Source organism: Neodiprion lecontei, chromosome 6 (assembly GCF_021901455.1).
Source record: "Neodiprion lecontei isolate iyNeoLeco1 chromosome 6, iyNeoLeco1.1, whole genome shotgun sequence".
In the NCBI taxonomy this organism is placed as follows: domain Eukaryota; kingdom Metazoa; phylum Arthropoda; class Insecta; order Hymenoptera; family Diprionidae; genus Neodiprion; species Neodiprion lecontei.
The window spans coordinates 1025142-1043194 of record NC_060265.1 but is presented as its reverse complement, the minus strand read 5'-3'; the positions used below and the strand labels follow the sequence as shown (position 1 = coordinate 1043194).

The 18053-nt window shown below is 39.6% G+C and overlaps 1 protein-coding gene across 5 annotated transcripts in view; it reads right to left on the bottom strand.

Annotated features, from left to right (window-relative positions):
- LOC107217994 (potassium voltage-gated channel subfamily KQT member 1) overlaps positions 1-18053 on the bottom strand; it is a 129773-nt gene that overhangs the window by 26510 nt on the left and 85210 nt on the right. Inside the window, exons 12-16 of one of the 5 annotated variants that reach the window (XM_046743519.1) lie at positions 16834-17060; positions 15917-16027; positions 13862-14036; positions 11582-11704; positions 8399-9546 (exon numbers count right to left, since the gene is read on the bottom strand). In XM_046743519.1, the coding sequence (XP_046599475.1) occupies positions 9445-9546; positions 11582-11704; positions 13862-14036; positions 15917-16027; positions 16834-17060 (738 nt within the window). In that variant the 3' untranslated portion in view covers positions 8399-9444. Of the gene's footprint in view, positions 1-8398; positions 9547-11581; positions 11705-13861; positions 14037-15916; positions 16028-16833; positions 17061-18053 lie in introns of those variants that run through there. The other 4 variants (XM_046743517.1, XM_015655723.2, XM_046743518.1 and 1 more) reach the window with 4 other exon arrangements.

Here is an 18053-nt window from a genome sequence, read left to right as displayed (position 1 = left end):
GATAGTAATAATTTATTAGCAAACGATATTTTATTATTTGTGTTGTATTGTTATTATTCATATTATCATTATAATTATTGTTGTTGTTATTATTATTATTATTATTATTGATAACTTTGTATCGTACGGTAGGTATAATATGTATAATAGTCGTAAGGAACAGAGTTCTTCATCTAGCCGCGAACGCTCGCGGTATTTTGATAAAGTTGTTATTCCCCCCTTAATTCCGTTCTCTCTTTTTATGCATCCTGGAACACGGCATATTGAATACGTAGGTATAATAACTTGAGGATGTAATATCTAATACGACGCGTGTGAATATAATTACAGGCCGAGCATGCGCGGACGTGTGTCTTCTGAATTCATCTAAATTGCGGCGAACGTTTGCGGCTAATTCGACAGGTCGATATCGATAACGTATCGACGAGACACTACTAGTGGCTAGTATAGGCAACTACGGTGATATGGTTGAGTTGTGTTTTCGTCGTTTTTTTTTGTTTTTTTTTTAAATTTTTTAAATTTTTTTGTAGCTTCAAGAAGTGTTTTTAATTGTTTTCCATCGCACAAGTAGTTCAATATTAATCATCAGAATTAGACGATTAACGTTACATACGCTACGTTATGTAAACTCTTCAAAACCCTCTTCGACGATCCTATATTTATCTTTTTATATATCATCTTTTATACACGTTGCGGGACGCATTTCGTCGCGCAGAGAAATGGAAAAGGTAATGAGAAAAAGAGATTTACAAAAAAAAAAAAAACAAAATAAAAAAAACGCTGAAAAGTAGTAAAAATTAATTTTGAACGGAGTCAACATTGTGTCGATCAATTTAAAGATTCGTCAGAAAATATACATACTGACGTATTTATAATACAATGTATCGTATACATAGGATATATATACGAATTGTAGTACATATGTATAATATGTATGTATATAGATATATATATATTTTTTTTTTTTTAAATGTATTTATAGATGTAGATCAGCTACGGTTTTTATTATATAGGAATATAATTTGGTCTTTCATATTTGCTGGTAATTAGATTCGAAAAGTTGATTGTTGCTTAAAAAATAAGGTCGGTAGGTTTGGTCAATCGTACAATTATCAAAGATCATCGTGTACTGTGAGGAAATAGTTTTTCTTCGTTACTTTTTTCTTATGTACAGATTATCCCGCGTTAAACTTCATTACAGTCTCCGTCATTCTCGACTCTTGTCAGGCAGTCGTTAATGAGACTTGTAAATATTTATGTACTCAACGAATGTATGTATGTATTGCTATCGAGATCAACCGTTGAATATCATCTTTCGTGGGCGTTATTTCAGCGAAGGCCTTATTTCGTATGGTCTAAGTCTGTGACGTAATTCACATGTGATTTCTTCCCTCGCTTTAACATATTTCACACTCCCATATATCTGACACGTTATGTAGTTCGATCACGACAGTCTAGCCTTGTATCGTTTTTTCGTTTTCTCTCTCTCTCTCCCCTCTCTGTCAACGTATGCTCGACGTATAATGAACGATATTCTTATCCAGATAGAGCATCGAGTGAAATTGATATTAAAAAAAAAAAATAAATAAATAAACAGAAGTCGATCAATTATTCACCGCGTAGAGATAGTATATTATAGATATAGTCGAGATGGGAAAAAATTTTCGCTATACCGATTATCATGTCTGTATAACACTGCATGTGTACATGTGCGTATATTTACACGCACTGTTTTCGTTATTGGATAATATTGTTAAGTACGTTTGATAAATTGTCGAAATTTAGAAAATACACGATTGGTCCAGATTGCTTGCTTGCTTCCTATATAATCGAAATATTATTTTATGTATAATTTTTATTTAGATCTATAGTTAATTTATTAGTTAATCATTTTTTTTTTCCCCCCATTAATAAGTATAGGCACGTAACGTGCCCGGCTTTCCCGCTTTCGAAAATTTCTTTCAAACTTAGAATTCCTTCCTTCGTATGTATCATATACAGCTATATACTATGTATATTATTTCAGACATTGCTAAATCGATTCATTTGAATTCCCTGCGCGAATGCGGTGTAAGAATCAAATAAAATCAATAATTTTTTCGCTACTTCATGCAAAGAGTATTCTTTCCAATTTGAAAGAAGTTTAAAAAAGACGCGAAGGGGCCGCGTTCTGCCATTTTCCAATTCTTCAGGTGCGGTATAAGGGTTCTTGAGCCCAGAAAGTATAGTAATTGTTTTTACATTTTCATAAATTCTTTACCTTTTTTTTCGCAATTTTTCCGCTCTTTCGTTTTTCATTCAATTTTATTTTCTTCTACTTTTTTCTCTGACTTTCAAACCACATTTATGCATCTTCTTGCAAACGCTCATTTTAAGTCAACGTTGTACGTGCGACGCCACTTATTCGCTACAGCGATTTTATATTGTATGTATATATATATATATATATGCGGGAATTGCAGATAAGGGTATTATTATATATGTATGTATATCGTATACACACAATATTATACATGCATACATAGTAATTGTACTTAATTATTACGAATAAATTATTAATCGTATCGTTTAAATAACAGTATATATATATATACATATACATATATTATATATATATATATATATATATATATATATATATATATATATGAAATATATGTATAGTAATAATGGTAATGTATTAATTTTTACGTTCGCTATTGCGCATAGAAAAAGTTTCACTTTAAATTAGGCACGACAGAAATTTGAGATTTAAGCTTCTCGTCCCTCTACTAAATATTATACATATAGTTACCGAATCGTGAAACATTTTATATTTAAGACGAGTTATAATACGCACAATGTTTGTTACAAACTTGTCGAACGGAATGGTAACAATGAGAAAGGCAAGAGCAATAGAAAAAGAATAATTCGCTCAATGTTAGCTACGTTCGTGCACGGTATCGAAAACTTTAATAGATACGTGAATTTTTTGTTTCTTATTTTTATCGTCACGTTCCTACCTCAACCTCGAACTACTCGAACTACTTATCAAGCTACCTACCAAATTCGAAATTTACAATAGTCAATATTTTACATAGTACATCCATTGAGAAATCGCCAGACGTTTCCAATTAATTTGAAATTAAATTGCGGGCAAGTTGATTAATGTACCCGCAATAATTTCATCGGGATATATTTTTCGGAAACCTCTGGAATTCTGCAGATCGTGTTTCTTTTTTTTTTTTTTTTTTTTCACTAATTATGAGAGAGGCAATCACGTGATTCGGATGAAAACGTCACTTCCTTACCGCAATATATTATAGTTGATCGTCATGAGCTAATTAAACAATTAACCAACGAATTCGTACAATCATATATACTGCATAAATATTTTATAAGTATAGGTCACGTGTTATCACATTCTAGGCTCTGGATAGCAGAGCTTTCGTTCAGTAATTTACTATATTTATTTATACAGATTTAAGTTTAATGCATTACCTAATTTCATTTTATTCCCATGCAATTATTTCCATTGTACAATATTTAATTGTCAGCTTATTCTCGTTTTATCTTTTTCCTTATATTACGCTCATTATTGTTATTATTCTTTTTATTATTAATTTTACTATAACCGGTATTATTATTATTGTTGTTGCTGTTATTGTTGTTGTTTATGCTGTCGTTTTATTATTATTACTGTTATAACTGCGATAAAGTTGTACCTTAATCGAGATGACGCGTAAATATAATAATCCGTAATGTTTCAAGATTTATCGCTATTACTATGAATATATTCACGCTTATAGAACGGAGTGGGTAAAAAAAAAATTTCGTGTCATTCTTCGTCCCCCTGAATGAATCCGGCGAACCAACCTCGTTTACTTTCAAATATACCTGATCATTGTTAGATTTTGGAAACTTCGATTTCACACTGAAAGAACCGTCGACGCGAGTGATGAGAGAGATGAAGAAAAATGAAACGGATTTTTTATTTCAGCCACCCTGTAATAGACGCGCATTTCACTCTAATGTGTGTATATATATATATATATATACATATATATTCGGCCGATTCGCGAACGCTACTTGCTCCATGAGTATAGTAAGATATTATCATTTTCGAGAGTATTATCATTATTTATATATTAAAGCATACGACAAATAACTATAATATCGCAGTCATCGTGACTAGATTGAGAGAATATTCCTACCTATATAATATACATTTGTAGAAACAATTCGCTACGTAACCGTAAATTTTGAACAATATAAATCCAGGCGAATATAATTTATACCGTTTTGTTAATCTTCCGCGGTGTGTTCAGACAATTGTGTATAATGATAATAATGATAATAATAATGATAATAATAATAATAATAATAATAATAATAATAATAATTTGACAAGCGATTAATATTATATTTTTGCGAGCGGTGTAATTTATCTAACAATATATATTTCAGTCGAATGTCGTTCCACAACTTTGATATCTGTATCAGAGACGATCGTATATTATATATCTGACCTTCGTTTTAACATAAATAAAGTCAACAACATAATTCAACATCGCGCACAACGTGGCAGTATTTTTTTACTTTACGACCTCAACTTTAACTCTAACCGCGGTATAGGGTACTTTGTAGGTACCGTATGTGTGTATAAATTATCCAACAAAGCGTTTCTCCGTTAATTAGTGAATAAACAAGGAGATAAAAAATAAACGGAGGAAAAAAATTACACACGTTACGAACGTTTCCCTTTCCGACCTTGGCTACAAAACTATGTACAATGCACGTTGTGTATATGTGTACGCAGTGAGCACGCGTAGGAGTAAATGTGGACACTGGTTTCCTAATTGGTGATTCCGAGGCTGGCATTGCGGATGACAAGACGCAATTAGGGTGTCAATTTGGTGGAAGAAGCAAACTTTCGAACGTCGGTGGGCTTAAAAGGAATTAACGACAAAAATTGAGAGGCAACACGCTCTGCGAAACAGCGTCTCTCGAATTTTGTTCCAATAATATCTTCGTCAAACTTGAAAATAATCAAGCATTTTTAATTAGAGAAAAGACTGTTAATTAAACATACAGATTTATGTACAGAGTCGATCATATCGAATTACGAAATTCACGGACCCTCCCCCCCCCCTTTTTTTTTATTTCCCTTCTTTCATCATCCAGCTTCGAATTCCTCGTATTTTATAAATAATATATATATATAGTAAGATAGTTTGAGAACGAGTGAGAGGCACCAAAGTATTTAACGCGCATTTTACAGTAAATATCCTAGGTAAAATATTTTTATAAAGGGAATGTAAAAAGTGACTCACCATTCGTTGAGAAGTTGTGAAATTCGGCACGACACGCGAACTTTTTGCTTTTAAACGACTCGACACGACGCGCGATTGATTTCGAGATTAGACATACCTACATACAAGTGTTCTTAAATTATTCCGCGTAAAATATATATTGCTCCGTTATTCTTATCGCGAATATTCCCGTAAAACGCAATTTCAAGGCATAAATATGATCAATCGACATTCTTCACATTTCACGACATTTCACTAATTCGTTTTACCCGTTGCAAATCATCGGTATCATTGTTAATTGATCTGATTGTCCGCAGCACATTTTTCAATTAAACCTCGGAGAAAATCGCCTCGGTATTTGAGAGAAGAAAAAAATGCTTAGTCAAAACCTTTACTCCTCGTTTCGCGTTGATTGTAAGAAAATTTCGACGCGTGATTCTCGTATCACAGTCGGAGTATCGACTGAGAATGAAACTGTCATCTTCGAACTTTGTTTACAACGGAGGATTAATCCTCAGGTCCATCGAATGCCTAGACTGGCAAAATGACAACAGATCGATACGAACTTGAAATTGTTCTCTTGCGAATTTAGCGACCTACTCCAGCCCTTCGTAAATACTTCTTGTAATCATTCGTCGTGATGCTCGACGTGTTTCCAAAGTTTCGAACGCGGCGCACAATCATTGTCGCCAGACGATACATTTCCAACAATTTATGCGATTCTCATAGCACCGAAATTTATCCATCTTTTTCATTGTTCCTGTTCGTCTTCCAACGTCGACGTGCGCGTACAAAGCTTTAGAACGCCCCCCTAAATCACCGTAATTAATATTTATTACATGCGTGTATTCGGTGTAACGCCATGCCGGAGTCGATTTGAGTACTCGCAGCGTTTGATTCGACACGCCCGTCTATCAATCCGACATTTTTTCTCTCCTCTTTCTCCGTACCCAAATTAATTTACGACGCCTCTCTCTTTCCATTTCACGATCGATCCGCGGTATAGTCGTAACTTGACGATTGTTGGAGCGCGTGATACAATTCGGAAAAATTCGAATGAAAAATTGAAAAATTGAATAAAAATAGGTCGACAAGGTTGGTCGCAAAGCACGTTATTGTGCACTGTATGCCAGAAATGGTTCGGCACTCAGGCGCATACCGGGTAACGGTTCAATTATGATTTCGCCTCAGAGTGCGATTAGCGCAAGAGCAGTGCAGCTAGTCTCCGTAAAGGCGGTTTTATTTATTATACATCGGTAATAAATAGGCGGTGAGTGCTCTAACTAGTCACCTACAGCATCGCGCGCTGTCTCTTCGAGCCTCGTTACGGTTGAATTTTCAAATTGGTAATGGCACACGTTCGCACTTTCACTCGGGTAATACCTAACACCGCGTACGTCGTCGGCTATTCAACTGTCGACTCAATTTTCTTCTTCTTATTAATCTTATTATTATCCTGCATCGCCACGCGTCCCGTTAATTACTACGCGGAGACAACTCGTCGAAACATTTTATCACTTCCACCGCTCTGCGTATCGTATTTTTCACTGCAGCCAATGGAACGGAGAGTAATTTTTGCAAATTGTCGAGGTGCATGAATTTTCACCGAGATATTATCCACGCATTGTATCATTTCCCTCTTTTTCCCTCTTATCTCACGTCATGCGTGACGTTGAATTATTATTTTCGTCGTTACCGGCACCCCGCCCGCAACTCTGTCGAATCAAACGCCGCGCCGAATCGGAATTTTCCAAAGTACCTACCTCCGGCTTTCGATCCACGAAATAGTAAGGCTCTATAACAATGAAAATTGTTTGAATACAGGTATATTTTTTGGACCCTAACAGTATTTATACAGGCTATAATTTTCTATCGTTAAGCTGTATGACTAAAAATACCCTCAACAGCTTCCTCGCGATTTTACGATACTTACACATATAAATTTTATCGCGACTGCAGATGATTTTTCAGTGTTAAAGAAGAATTATTTTAATCACGCTATTTTGGAATTTAAATATTCAAAAGAAAAGAACGAGGTTATGAAATATTATCTATATCATTTATTTATCCGTAATGTTTACGTAGTTTCCGTATTTAATAATCGAATTGATTAATCGCTATGCCTTATTCACAAATTTACAAGACGTATCAACGAGATTTTATTTATAATCATTATTTAAACGTTGTATCTTCCTTTCTTTTTTAAATACCCTCGAGTTTCAACCGATTAAAACACATCCACCTTTTTCACGTATCAAATTTTTATTACAAAGAACAATACCGTCCTCGACCGTGGTATTAAAAAGTAACGACCACTTCATTCTCTCATTTCTCCCCAAGTTCACAAGTATCGCGAAAAATAATAAAGAAATCTTCCGACTTATTTCCTGTTCCCATCAGAAACGTTACGGCGAACGAATTTTTGATCCACGACCAGCAGAACCAACGGAGGTTTCGCGAGTGAATTTATTTTTAGCTTATTTTATTTTATACTCGACTAAAGTTTTCTTACTTCCTCTTTCCCGTTCATTTAATAATTATACCGTTACATTTATTGTTATCTTTATCAGTGTCATTATTATCGTTACTACTGTTATTATCATTATCATATTTAATATTACGAAAAATATCTCCGAAAGATCGAAGCAACAGCGTGCAACACCATCTAAAGAATCTTCAATTTTTTCTTTTGCACAGCTTAAATTTATCTACCTGTTTGTTCGAAACGTACACTACTTAAATTAATTGTTTTTCATTGTGTACGTTGCTATCTACACGTGTACGAATTTTATGCAGGCTAGTGTATCGTTTCCAAGTATTGTAATATAGACCGTTTGTATATATAATATGTATATATATTATATATGTAATATGTATAATAATTATATATACATATACGTATAGTGGTACAGAACCTCACTTACGCGCGTACGTCGCAGGAAAAAAATAGAATTAAATTCTCGCGCAGTGATGTGATTATTAGATAATGGAAGGGTGCCTCCTCGCCTGTCACTAAGACGAATTTCTTCATATATATATATATATATATATATATATATACCTATGTATAATTTTTTTTGTCTTTATTTTTATAATAAAGTAGTCGGTTTATTTATTTTATTATTAATTTACTCTTTAGGTCATTTAATTCGTTTTACGTCTACTGCTGCATTAAATCGAGCTCGTCAAGCTCGGTTTCAACTGTACTCTTCGTTTTTTTTTTCTTCTCTTGAAACAGGCTGTTCTATAACTTTTACCTCCGCGATGACAAACGATAACCACCTGCTTCTTCTTCATACAGCAAGTCAATCTGTGCATCGGTATATTATATATATATACAATATACATATTATCATGTATGCTAATATATTACGCGATGAAATCGCTACGGTGTATGTTATACATAACATACACACACACACATATATATATATATATATATATGTGTATGTATATGTATATCATATTGTTCGTGTGCGTAAAACCTTATTTACAACGTGAAAGAAACGTTTCTTTTTTTTTTTTTCTTTTTATCCGTCATCTTTTCCTTCTTGCTGTAATTGTCGTTTTTGTTCTCGTTTATTCGTTCATATCGAAACGTTCGATTGCGACCGAAAAGTTGCGACAAAAAAAAAAAAAAAGGAAAAACACGCATCAGCACACAGCCAAAAATAATACAGTCGGACCTGTAACATTAAAACGTTCAAACAGGTATACGGTAATGCGAAGAATATAAAATAAAAAAAAAAATTAACTCGACTTCCGCCGCCGTCGGTCCAACGAGGCTCGCAAAGAAGCAAAAGATCATTACGAGAGTAATAAATTGTATGATAAATCAGGGAGATTTTTATCTCCCGGCAGGCGGATTCCTCGTCCCCCTGAAATAATCCTCGCCGGATAAAGGCAGCCAGGAAACGGATATTTCTCAGAGGTTGCAGCAGGCGGAGGTGCGCGGTTGCAGAAACAACGAGTCGGTCGGTCAGAAGCCCTGGCTCAGCATATCCGGCGTGACGGTGGTGATGGTGAGCTTCGGCAAGACGAGCGCTTCCGGCGGCGTTGAGGGAGCTTTAAAGCTCAGCGCGGCCGAAGACGAGAGGGACGACGTCGCGGAGAGTACGGGCGCCGCGAATCCCGACGCCGAGGCGGCCCGCCGTTAGACGTCGTCCTCTATGCTCCTCAATGGGATTTGCTGCTTGTGCGCCACTGCGTTCAGCACGTACACCAGCTGGTCCATCTTTTTGTCCATCACCGACAGCTGCGGCGAAAACGAAAAATTCGCGTCAATGCAATCCGCCTCCCGTCCTCCCTCGCCCTTTCCCCCTCATCCTTATCCCTCTCTCCCTCAGCCGTTTCTCTTTTTCTTTCATACCTACCGATGCATCGTACAGCGCGGGGACCGGCATAAGAGGTCGCGGAATGAGCTGGTTGGGAAACGAAAGGCTCCGGGAGTCGGGGAACACGCTACTCAGCGCCGTTCAATGGTTTGTTGAACTCGCTCAAGGTGTCAAGACCCAAAACCCGGCGATAGTAGGGGTACCTATTTACCTACAGCCTGTTCGCACGACGAGGGAAATACTTGGGCACTCTCCGAAGTTCGATCCGTCGACGGTCTACCGATTAGACGCACGAGAAACTCTCGATTTCTCGCCTGATTTGTTGTTTTTTTTAGTTGGTTTCATTTACCGTATTCTCTACTCCCATCCTGACACCGATGGTAGATTCTTCGAAGTTCCTCGAACCGCAATCGCCGTAACGAACTGATCTAGTTGTTTACCCTCGGAAAATGCCCGGAGGCCGTTAATAATGAAGTTTGAAGACTTGACGAGTGAACAGACCAGAGCTGCACGGTCTACAGAGTTTCGAAACACGCGATTTAAGTTTGGCGGTTCAAGTTTCAGGTGGCGGGCAAACGGTAGGTACCGAACCTTTTAGCGGATGTATCGCATTGTCGTGTGTATAGCCGCCCCGTTTCCGTTCAACTTCGAACTTCGAATATCGACCTGCGCAAAGTCTGACGGATATTTGATTCGTCGTTAGCCTCGCAGACAGCGGTGTCTGGGAGGTTTACGAGCGTTCGTTCAATCCGAAGCGTAACGTTGCGAGTTGTGAAAACGAGGAATCGCATTAGACGATTCGGAACTTCTTCGTACACGTTACAACCCACGATATCGGCGCAGAAATGGTTGTAAGTAACGAAACGCCGTAACCCGAGTTGGACAACAACTTTCGGAGTGTGAAGATTTAAGGGGGGAGATACCTTTGGCTGCCTAAAAAAGGCGAAAAGTGTTTTGTTCAATAAAATGTTGGTATAACCTATCAAAAGTCTAAATTCCAGTGCGCGGAACTAGATTCGAATCTCTTTTTGATGAGGCGCGATTGGTTCTTCAGCAGCGCGGGAGCTCAATATTTTCTAAAGAAGCTCGAAAATGAACTTTCCAAAGAATCCGAAGGCTCGTCGCATGGCGCTGGAATCGTTGATTAACCGGTAAGTCATTTAAGTCGTGTAAAGTTTTTACTTGTCAAAACTTTAAACACGTTTTTCTCAAAACTACACCTACAAAACTGGTGTGACGTAAAACTCTTTCCTTGTTCAATGAAAAAATTCTGTAAAGGTAAGATAAAATATCCAGCAACAAAATTCAAGCGACGTCTTTGTCGTTTGCACACCCCGTGCGGGGAATGGAATCTCGGTGTCCTAACCGATATAAATACGGGCGGCGTCGCGGCGGGCCGAGTATTTACGGTTATTACGATCGACGGCGGTTAGTTTAAGCGCCGGTTTTAATCTAGGCGCGATATTAAACCCCGGCGCGCTATCAAAACGTCCCCGCGACGCACACGGGCGAATATTTACGCACGTTTCCACCAGTTTCCACGGAGCCTGAGGTTTAATGGTCTCAGGAACCGGGTTCGGCTGCAATATTGCAAACGCGTCGCGTACACGTTGAGCGGTTGACGTTAGCACGCGGACTCGACTCGGCTGCAACTCGCGATGCAGAGTTAATGCGATACATCGGCGGGATATGCGGTTTGGCGAACACGCGGCTTTCGGCCCGGATTAATTATTTCCTCGCCCAGAACGTAGCGGCTGCGGTTTCGAGCCCGCGCTTCGAATTTCGGCAAATCCGCGAACACCGCGCGTCTTGCATAATTATTGCGCGAGGTAAATTCGCCGGGGATCGAGCCGAGAGAAAGGCGAGACTCGTTGTTGGGCGAAACGAGTTACCGGACGGGTTCCCAGGTAGCGCCAAGCGTCGGGTTAACGCCGATCGCCGATTTCTGGTACCAACCTGCTGCTCCACACGGTAGAGACGGGCCCCGATGGTCATCGGCTTCACGTTTCCCGCCCGGTCGATTCCCGCCAAGTAACTCCCCGGCTTACCGAGCGTCTGGTCGAGCCGCCGCTGCAGTTCCTGGGGGATGAAATTCAGCAAATTCAATTTCAGGCGCGCCTCCCTCGTCACGCTTTTCCCAGGAGGGAAACGATCGGCACGAGGCGTTTCACAGATTTTTTTATTTCAGCGAGAGACGATGGGTGAAAATTTGAGCGAATGACTCTGGAGTTCGACGGGGTGACGTGTCAAAATTAATATACATATATACAATAGCATATTCGTAAGCACGATTAAACACGAGATTAGACTTTGTTGAACGAACGTTTTCAGAAATTATGGGATTCGGGGGACTGTGATTCCGGATCTCAATCACGATCGTTTCGTGGTCGGAATTTGTCGCGAGATCTTAGAACGATTGATAAATTGTAGATATTTTTTATTTCTATCACGAACACGGTGCTTGAACGGTGATTGCAACCGTTGGAGCAGAGAAAAAATGCAAGCGTGATCCCTGCAGGATGCAGTGGGATTCCTAAGGGGTTACGGTTTCAATTAGCCCCGTACGGTTTGGCTTCGAAATCACATTAGCGTTAGCACACCGCGAGAAATCAATAACTGGACGTGGCTGCAGTGAGAGGTCGAGATGCAGCCTGTATGTCATATAATATAGAAACACGGCTCGGGGTGTGTAATATTAACGTGGTAATTTTCACGAGAGAATAGTGAAAAAGCGTGTTGGAATATTCAGCAACCCTTTTCTCGGCGCGATTCCATCGCGCCGTTTGCCGCGAAAGGGAATAGTAAAAATTATTAGTTCCAACGTTTCAAACACGGGAATTTAAAATTGAATTTTCGTTATTCCTTTCGACGAGAAAAGCCGTCGGATGGAAATGTTCCCATTCGTTGGTTGAATAACGGACGGGAAAATTCACCCCTCCCCCTTGATTCTTGAATAATATCCGGGAAAACGCTCTCGTCTAACGAACCGGAATTTTAGCCTGCAGCTTGGATTTTCCTGCAGAAGCCGAAGAGAATCACAAGTGTAGGAGAAACTGCGATTATAGCTGCAGCTCTGCGCGGGTCCGTCATAAGGTAAATGTACCAGTTATGAAACCTTTTACTCGCCAAAGTTGTAAATTGAGGGTACAAACCGTAAATTTCTCGATGACGAAAACCAATTGCTGGAAGGTGAGACATTAGAAATTTATTTTTCAGGTAATTTTAGAACTAAGGATTAAACAGATAAGCCAAAAAAATTCAATAACTGGGACAGGGTCAATAACTGGTACGCTTACCTTAATATTTAACGTCGTCCGACGGCGAAATTTTGACTGACGGCATTTGTCAGCGGGATATTTCAGTCGGACGTGACGCTGATCAAGCCCCGTTGATATATTATATCTGCATCGTCCGTCGACGAATTGTGACGTGGATTTACCAATTTCCATCACTCTTTATTCTTGTCAGTGTTCGTCGTGACCGCGCGTCATTTTCCATTTTCACGAATTTAATCTACGGTATATACAAATAACTCTACGGAAAATAAGAAACAAAAATATAAAATAAGAATGAATTCTTGAGCTCTGTTACACAAAACTCACGATCAACGCTCGACTCGAATTTATTCCTCGAAAATGTACGCTGCATATTCTATTGGAAAATCGTACCGAAGTTCGAAAGAAAATGAAGAAAAATAAAAATAAAAATAAAAAATAATGAAACGGCGACAAAGCTGTATTCGAAAAAAAAAAGGATCGTCCACGAAGTGGATCCCTTTTCGTTTTCCCGCCATTTAGCGATTAGTCACTTTCCGAGCATTACATCCGCAGCACAGGGATGAAAGGAGGGTGCAGGTTTCTGTTTGCGTACCCGATAGTAATTGCAACACCATCAATTTTCGTTAAGCGCTAGAACCATTTTTCACCGTCCATCTCGCGCATAGACGACCGTTATGGAAATTTCGCCCAGACCTGATCCACGTTGTTTTTCATTTTACAATCAACGGTACAGCGTCCATATCGCCGTTATACGTTACGTGCTCATGGCAATACGCAACACTATATCGGAAATTGCACTCGTTTCTTTTTAATTTTTTTTTTCCAACCCTGGGTTCTAATTTTGTTCACTTTCGTCAGTTTCATCGGTCGCCAATGATTTATCGTCGAATCGACGGATAAACAGTTTATACTTGATACGGAACGAAGGGCGGGAGATTAACGAGGAAGTGATGCTGACCTTTATCCGGACCATCATGTTCAAGTGGCCCTGGCTGTACTGCTCGATGACGTCACGGACGTCGTACGGTTTTCTCGCTTGCTGAAACTTCCTCCGAGCAACGAAATACTTTATCTTCCGTATCGCCCGTATCGCGTTACGATGGGCTTCCGTCAACCTGCAATTAACCCCATTACTGCTCAAGCGTGTTTATTCGATGACATTTGACCGCTTGACTGTTCGGCGAATTTGTTTTTACTTCTTTCCTGAGTTCTTTTTTCGCTGTATTCTAGGCAAAATAAAAACATATCTCTACAAGCAGAATTTTTGTTTCGTCAAGGATGTCGTGTAAGAGGTGAGTAGAAGCATAATACGCGAACATTGTAAGCTTGGAATATGAGGAGAAGTCCAAAACGAAGAAACAGAGAAACGTTACGATCAACGGATAACGAGTGATAGTAAAAAGGCTTTCAATCGCGATTCAAACATGATTGTGGTAATTCGTGAATTCTAATTCACGGAATTAGGAATTAACCGCACGACGAAAAGTGAAAAAGAAAGTCGATCTTTTCTTACAATTAACGAGAACGTGTATATACGTGAAGTCGCCTTGAGAAATCACATGCACGGCAGACTTCAGTGGATCAGATTATTAAACTGTCAAGGTGGTTTAATTTTTAGACTGTCGTAGAGTTTTCTTTTTTCATTACCTTCCCGTTTTCGTAATTATTATCAGATTCTTTTTTTTCTTCTTTTTTTTTTTTTCACTTACCCGTCGCGATTGCTCGGCTCCTTCGTTAGACGTTATTTTTGATAGTCGTGATTTGTTGCGGAGTGATTATACCCACCCTCGCAGCTGTGTAACGGAGGGTGTTTCTCACCCGATCCCGCAGTATTCTTTTCCGCAAGTATCGCCGGTGCAAGATTCCCGATTCGCACTACTTCGGACATTAACCGCGACGAGTGGGTAAATAGTGCAAGAAAAGTAAAACCCGAGTCGTAAATAAATTTTCGAACCGAAAATAACCGAGATACGACAGCCGACGGAGTGTATTTGCACGTTTATAGAGAGGGTTGGAAAGTCGTTGAAGTGGACGAGACAGGAGTTGCCAGACTAAATTTCCGGCAGCACCGCGCCGCGTTTTCGCCGAGACGAAAGAGATAAATTCCGATCGACATTGGATCTTAAGTTTAATGAACATGTTCAGCGGTACCTGGAGCAAGGATCGAGAGATCCGCCCTCTCGCCTTCGGCTTGCAGGAAGTTTGAACGGAAATGCACCGGAGGGCTTGTAGCTGATGGAGAGAAGGTGTAAAGTCGAACATAAATTCCGGATCGTTGCAGCCAAGCTCTGAAGGAGCGTCGAGTAAATCTCTCGCACAACCCCCGAGTCTGCTTGATTATTTTTAATAATTTACTCGGAGGCGTCGTTAGGAGTGCAGCGGGAAGTGCAGACTCTTTTTTTCACCGCCCTTAGAAGGTCTTTGCTGCGGAGGATAAGTGCTAACAATTTGAATACGTTTCGTGTTTTTTTTTCTTCCTTTTTTTTTTTTTTTTTTTCTTTTCGCGTTCTTGTTTCTGTCTAAATCCTGCGCGTGAATTTCACCGCGGGGATCCTTACAAAGTGCCACCGAAATCGCTTTGATCATTTGCGCGAGGGTGAATCCCGCGAGATCACTTCACCTGCGTCACACGCGATATGATTTGAATTATCGATTCGTCCGCCGTGCGGCTTTCGGGTTTTTTTATTCCTTGATTTACTCTCGACTTTCGTATCGCGGGGTTCCTCCTTAACAAGCCTCGAAAACAATCGACCGGCTCTCGCGTTCGAGGGTGTTGGGGTGAAATAAAAAAAACAAAAAAAAAAAAAAAAAAGTCGTTCGTCGAGAGGAAGAACCGAGGCAAGAACGACCAATCAAGGATCGACTGTCGCGTCGTAACGGAATTCGTCGCAAAAGATAAGTGAGGAATAAAATTTGAAGAAAAAAAAAAAATACCAGAAATACGGGAAAAAATAAGGGAAACAGGATGGGAAGGATGACGGGAGAGGAGGGAAGAATGATTCTTTGTACTTACGTAGTGACGCGTTGGGGCTCCTCGATGTCGATATCTATTTCATCGCTCGCTGCTTCCGTCACGGAGCTTGTCTGCGACGTGAAAAGACTGCCCCTGCCAACCGGAAACACACTACTTACAACGTCACGGTCGATAATCTCTTCTCTTTGCGGCAAAATTCACTTTCTCTCTCCCTCTACGTCTTCGTTTTAAAGCTCACGATCAACCGAAATTCAACAAACAAACCGAACGAGTGGTTCACGAAAGTCGCCAGGTTTTGAACAGCGTTTTTATCTCGTGACTGTCGAAGGCAACTGGAAATCGCGTTCGCTTTGCGAAAAAATTCCCTGATTCGAAATTTATTGCGCATGAAATTCCCTCGCTTGGGGAAAAATTCATAATACATAGGTATCTGTACGTTGTATTCATAGGCGCAATTACTCGTTTAGTTATACCTATCATAAAATGAACAAGAACTCGGGAACATTTTGTTTGTTACAGTTAATAGAAATTTCTAGTATGTGATATAAATGTCGTTGCATTAACAATTTGAATATTGTTGGCGTTACAAGAGAATGGGTATTGTAGTAACCGCAACTACGGAAATTTCTCTCGATGAGATTAATCGCGGTTGAATGAGGAAATATGGGAATTCCCATGATTAACAACTCTGTGTATTCCGAGTTTTTCCACGCTGACAATGAGAAAAGAGTTCGTTCACCGTTAACAAACGTACATTTGGAAAAGACGAAAGTAGATCCAAATATGATCCGTCAACTATAAACAAACTTCTGTCTATCGTTACCAAGTTCAACTAAAATTTGATAATAACAGCAACAAAACTCGTTGCTCGGTGCGGATCCGCACGAATCCATCCGCACTCGGGACGATGAAAAAGTGAGGAGAAATGGTGTAACTGATGAAAACGTCGGACGTACCGATTGTCGCGTCTCGCACGATTCGGCGTTCCAGCCTTCGGTTCCTCCATGTAAAAAACGACGTCGCCCTCGCTGTCGCGGCGCTGGACGTCGTTGTTCCCGGTGGCTGAGGAGCCGGTGACGGGGGGCGGTGGTAGAGTTTGACCCGACTGCTGGACCTCCATCCGGTTCCGGGACTTGCGCCGTTTCAAGACGCTTGCTTTTTTAGCCACCTGGATCATAAGAGACTGAACCCCCGTTGCCCTCCCATTATGACACGTTCAACACAACATGCACTACCCTACGAAGTGGTCGATTTCTCACGCTCGTCACCCGAAAAACAGGCAGAGGTTTAGGCTACTCTTTCTCTTCCCTGGAGTTCCCCGGGGATCGGACGTCCGTGTCCCGGACCGGAAACGGGTTCGAGGCGTCGACGCCGACACATTATATATTTACAACACCGTGCATTTCACATATTCCTACATACATACATACATACATACATATACATATATATATATATATATATATATGTATATATATATACTAGAACCGCGCAAGCTTCAAACCCGATGGGACACTGAGCTCGTTCTTCTGTGCATACTACGTATTTTCCTCAGGCTCGTTACGCCGTTTCGACGTTTCAATACTTTCCCCATTTTTGGTATCCTCTTTGTTTTCTATCTTCGACTCAATCGCAACCCCGAGACACGTGCAACGTGGTCTCAAATTCGTGTCGAATCTTTCACTTTTCATTTCTTTCATTAATATCTTTCAGAACATTCAGAGCTTTTACACACAGCGTGCGGATCGATCCTGAGACTCGAGACGAAGTTGAGATTGTGAAAATTTTTAGAGTTTTATAAAATTCAAAGTAACGTATGATAAGGCACTCGGTTTTTTCTATGCAACAATCGCTACTAATTGTAAGATCTCTGTATTACATAAAAATTTGTTAGATAAAAATGCGAACAAGTATGGAAGTTATTAAAAGTAGAAGCGAGCGATTTTCAGTTTTCAGCCGTATAACGTGACAGCGACTATGATTACATCACTACGATAACTCGTGTCATGCGTCTGGAAGAGAGTATTTACTAAAAATTGATGTAAAACTTGGTGTGCTACGGAAAACCAACACTTCTGCTAATCACAGAATTACCATGAATAAAAACAGAGTCGTGAATAGATACTTAATACATGTGTATTGCAAGATAACGTTTAAACGCGATTCTTGCGCTTTT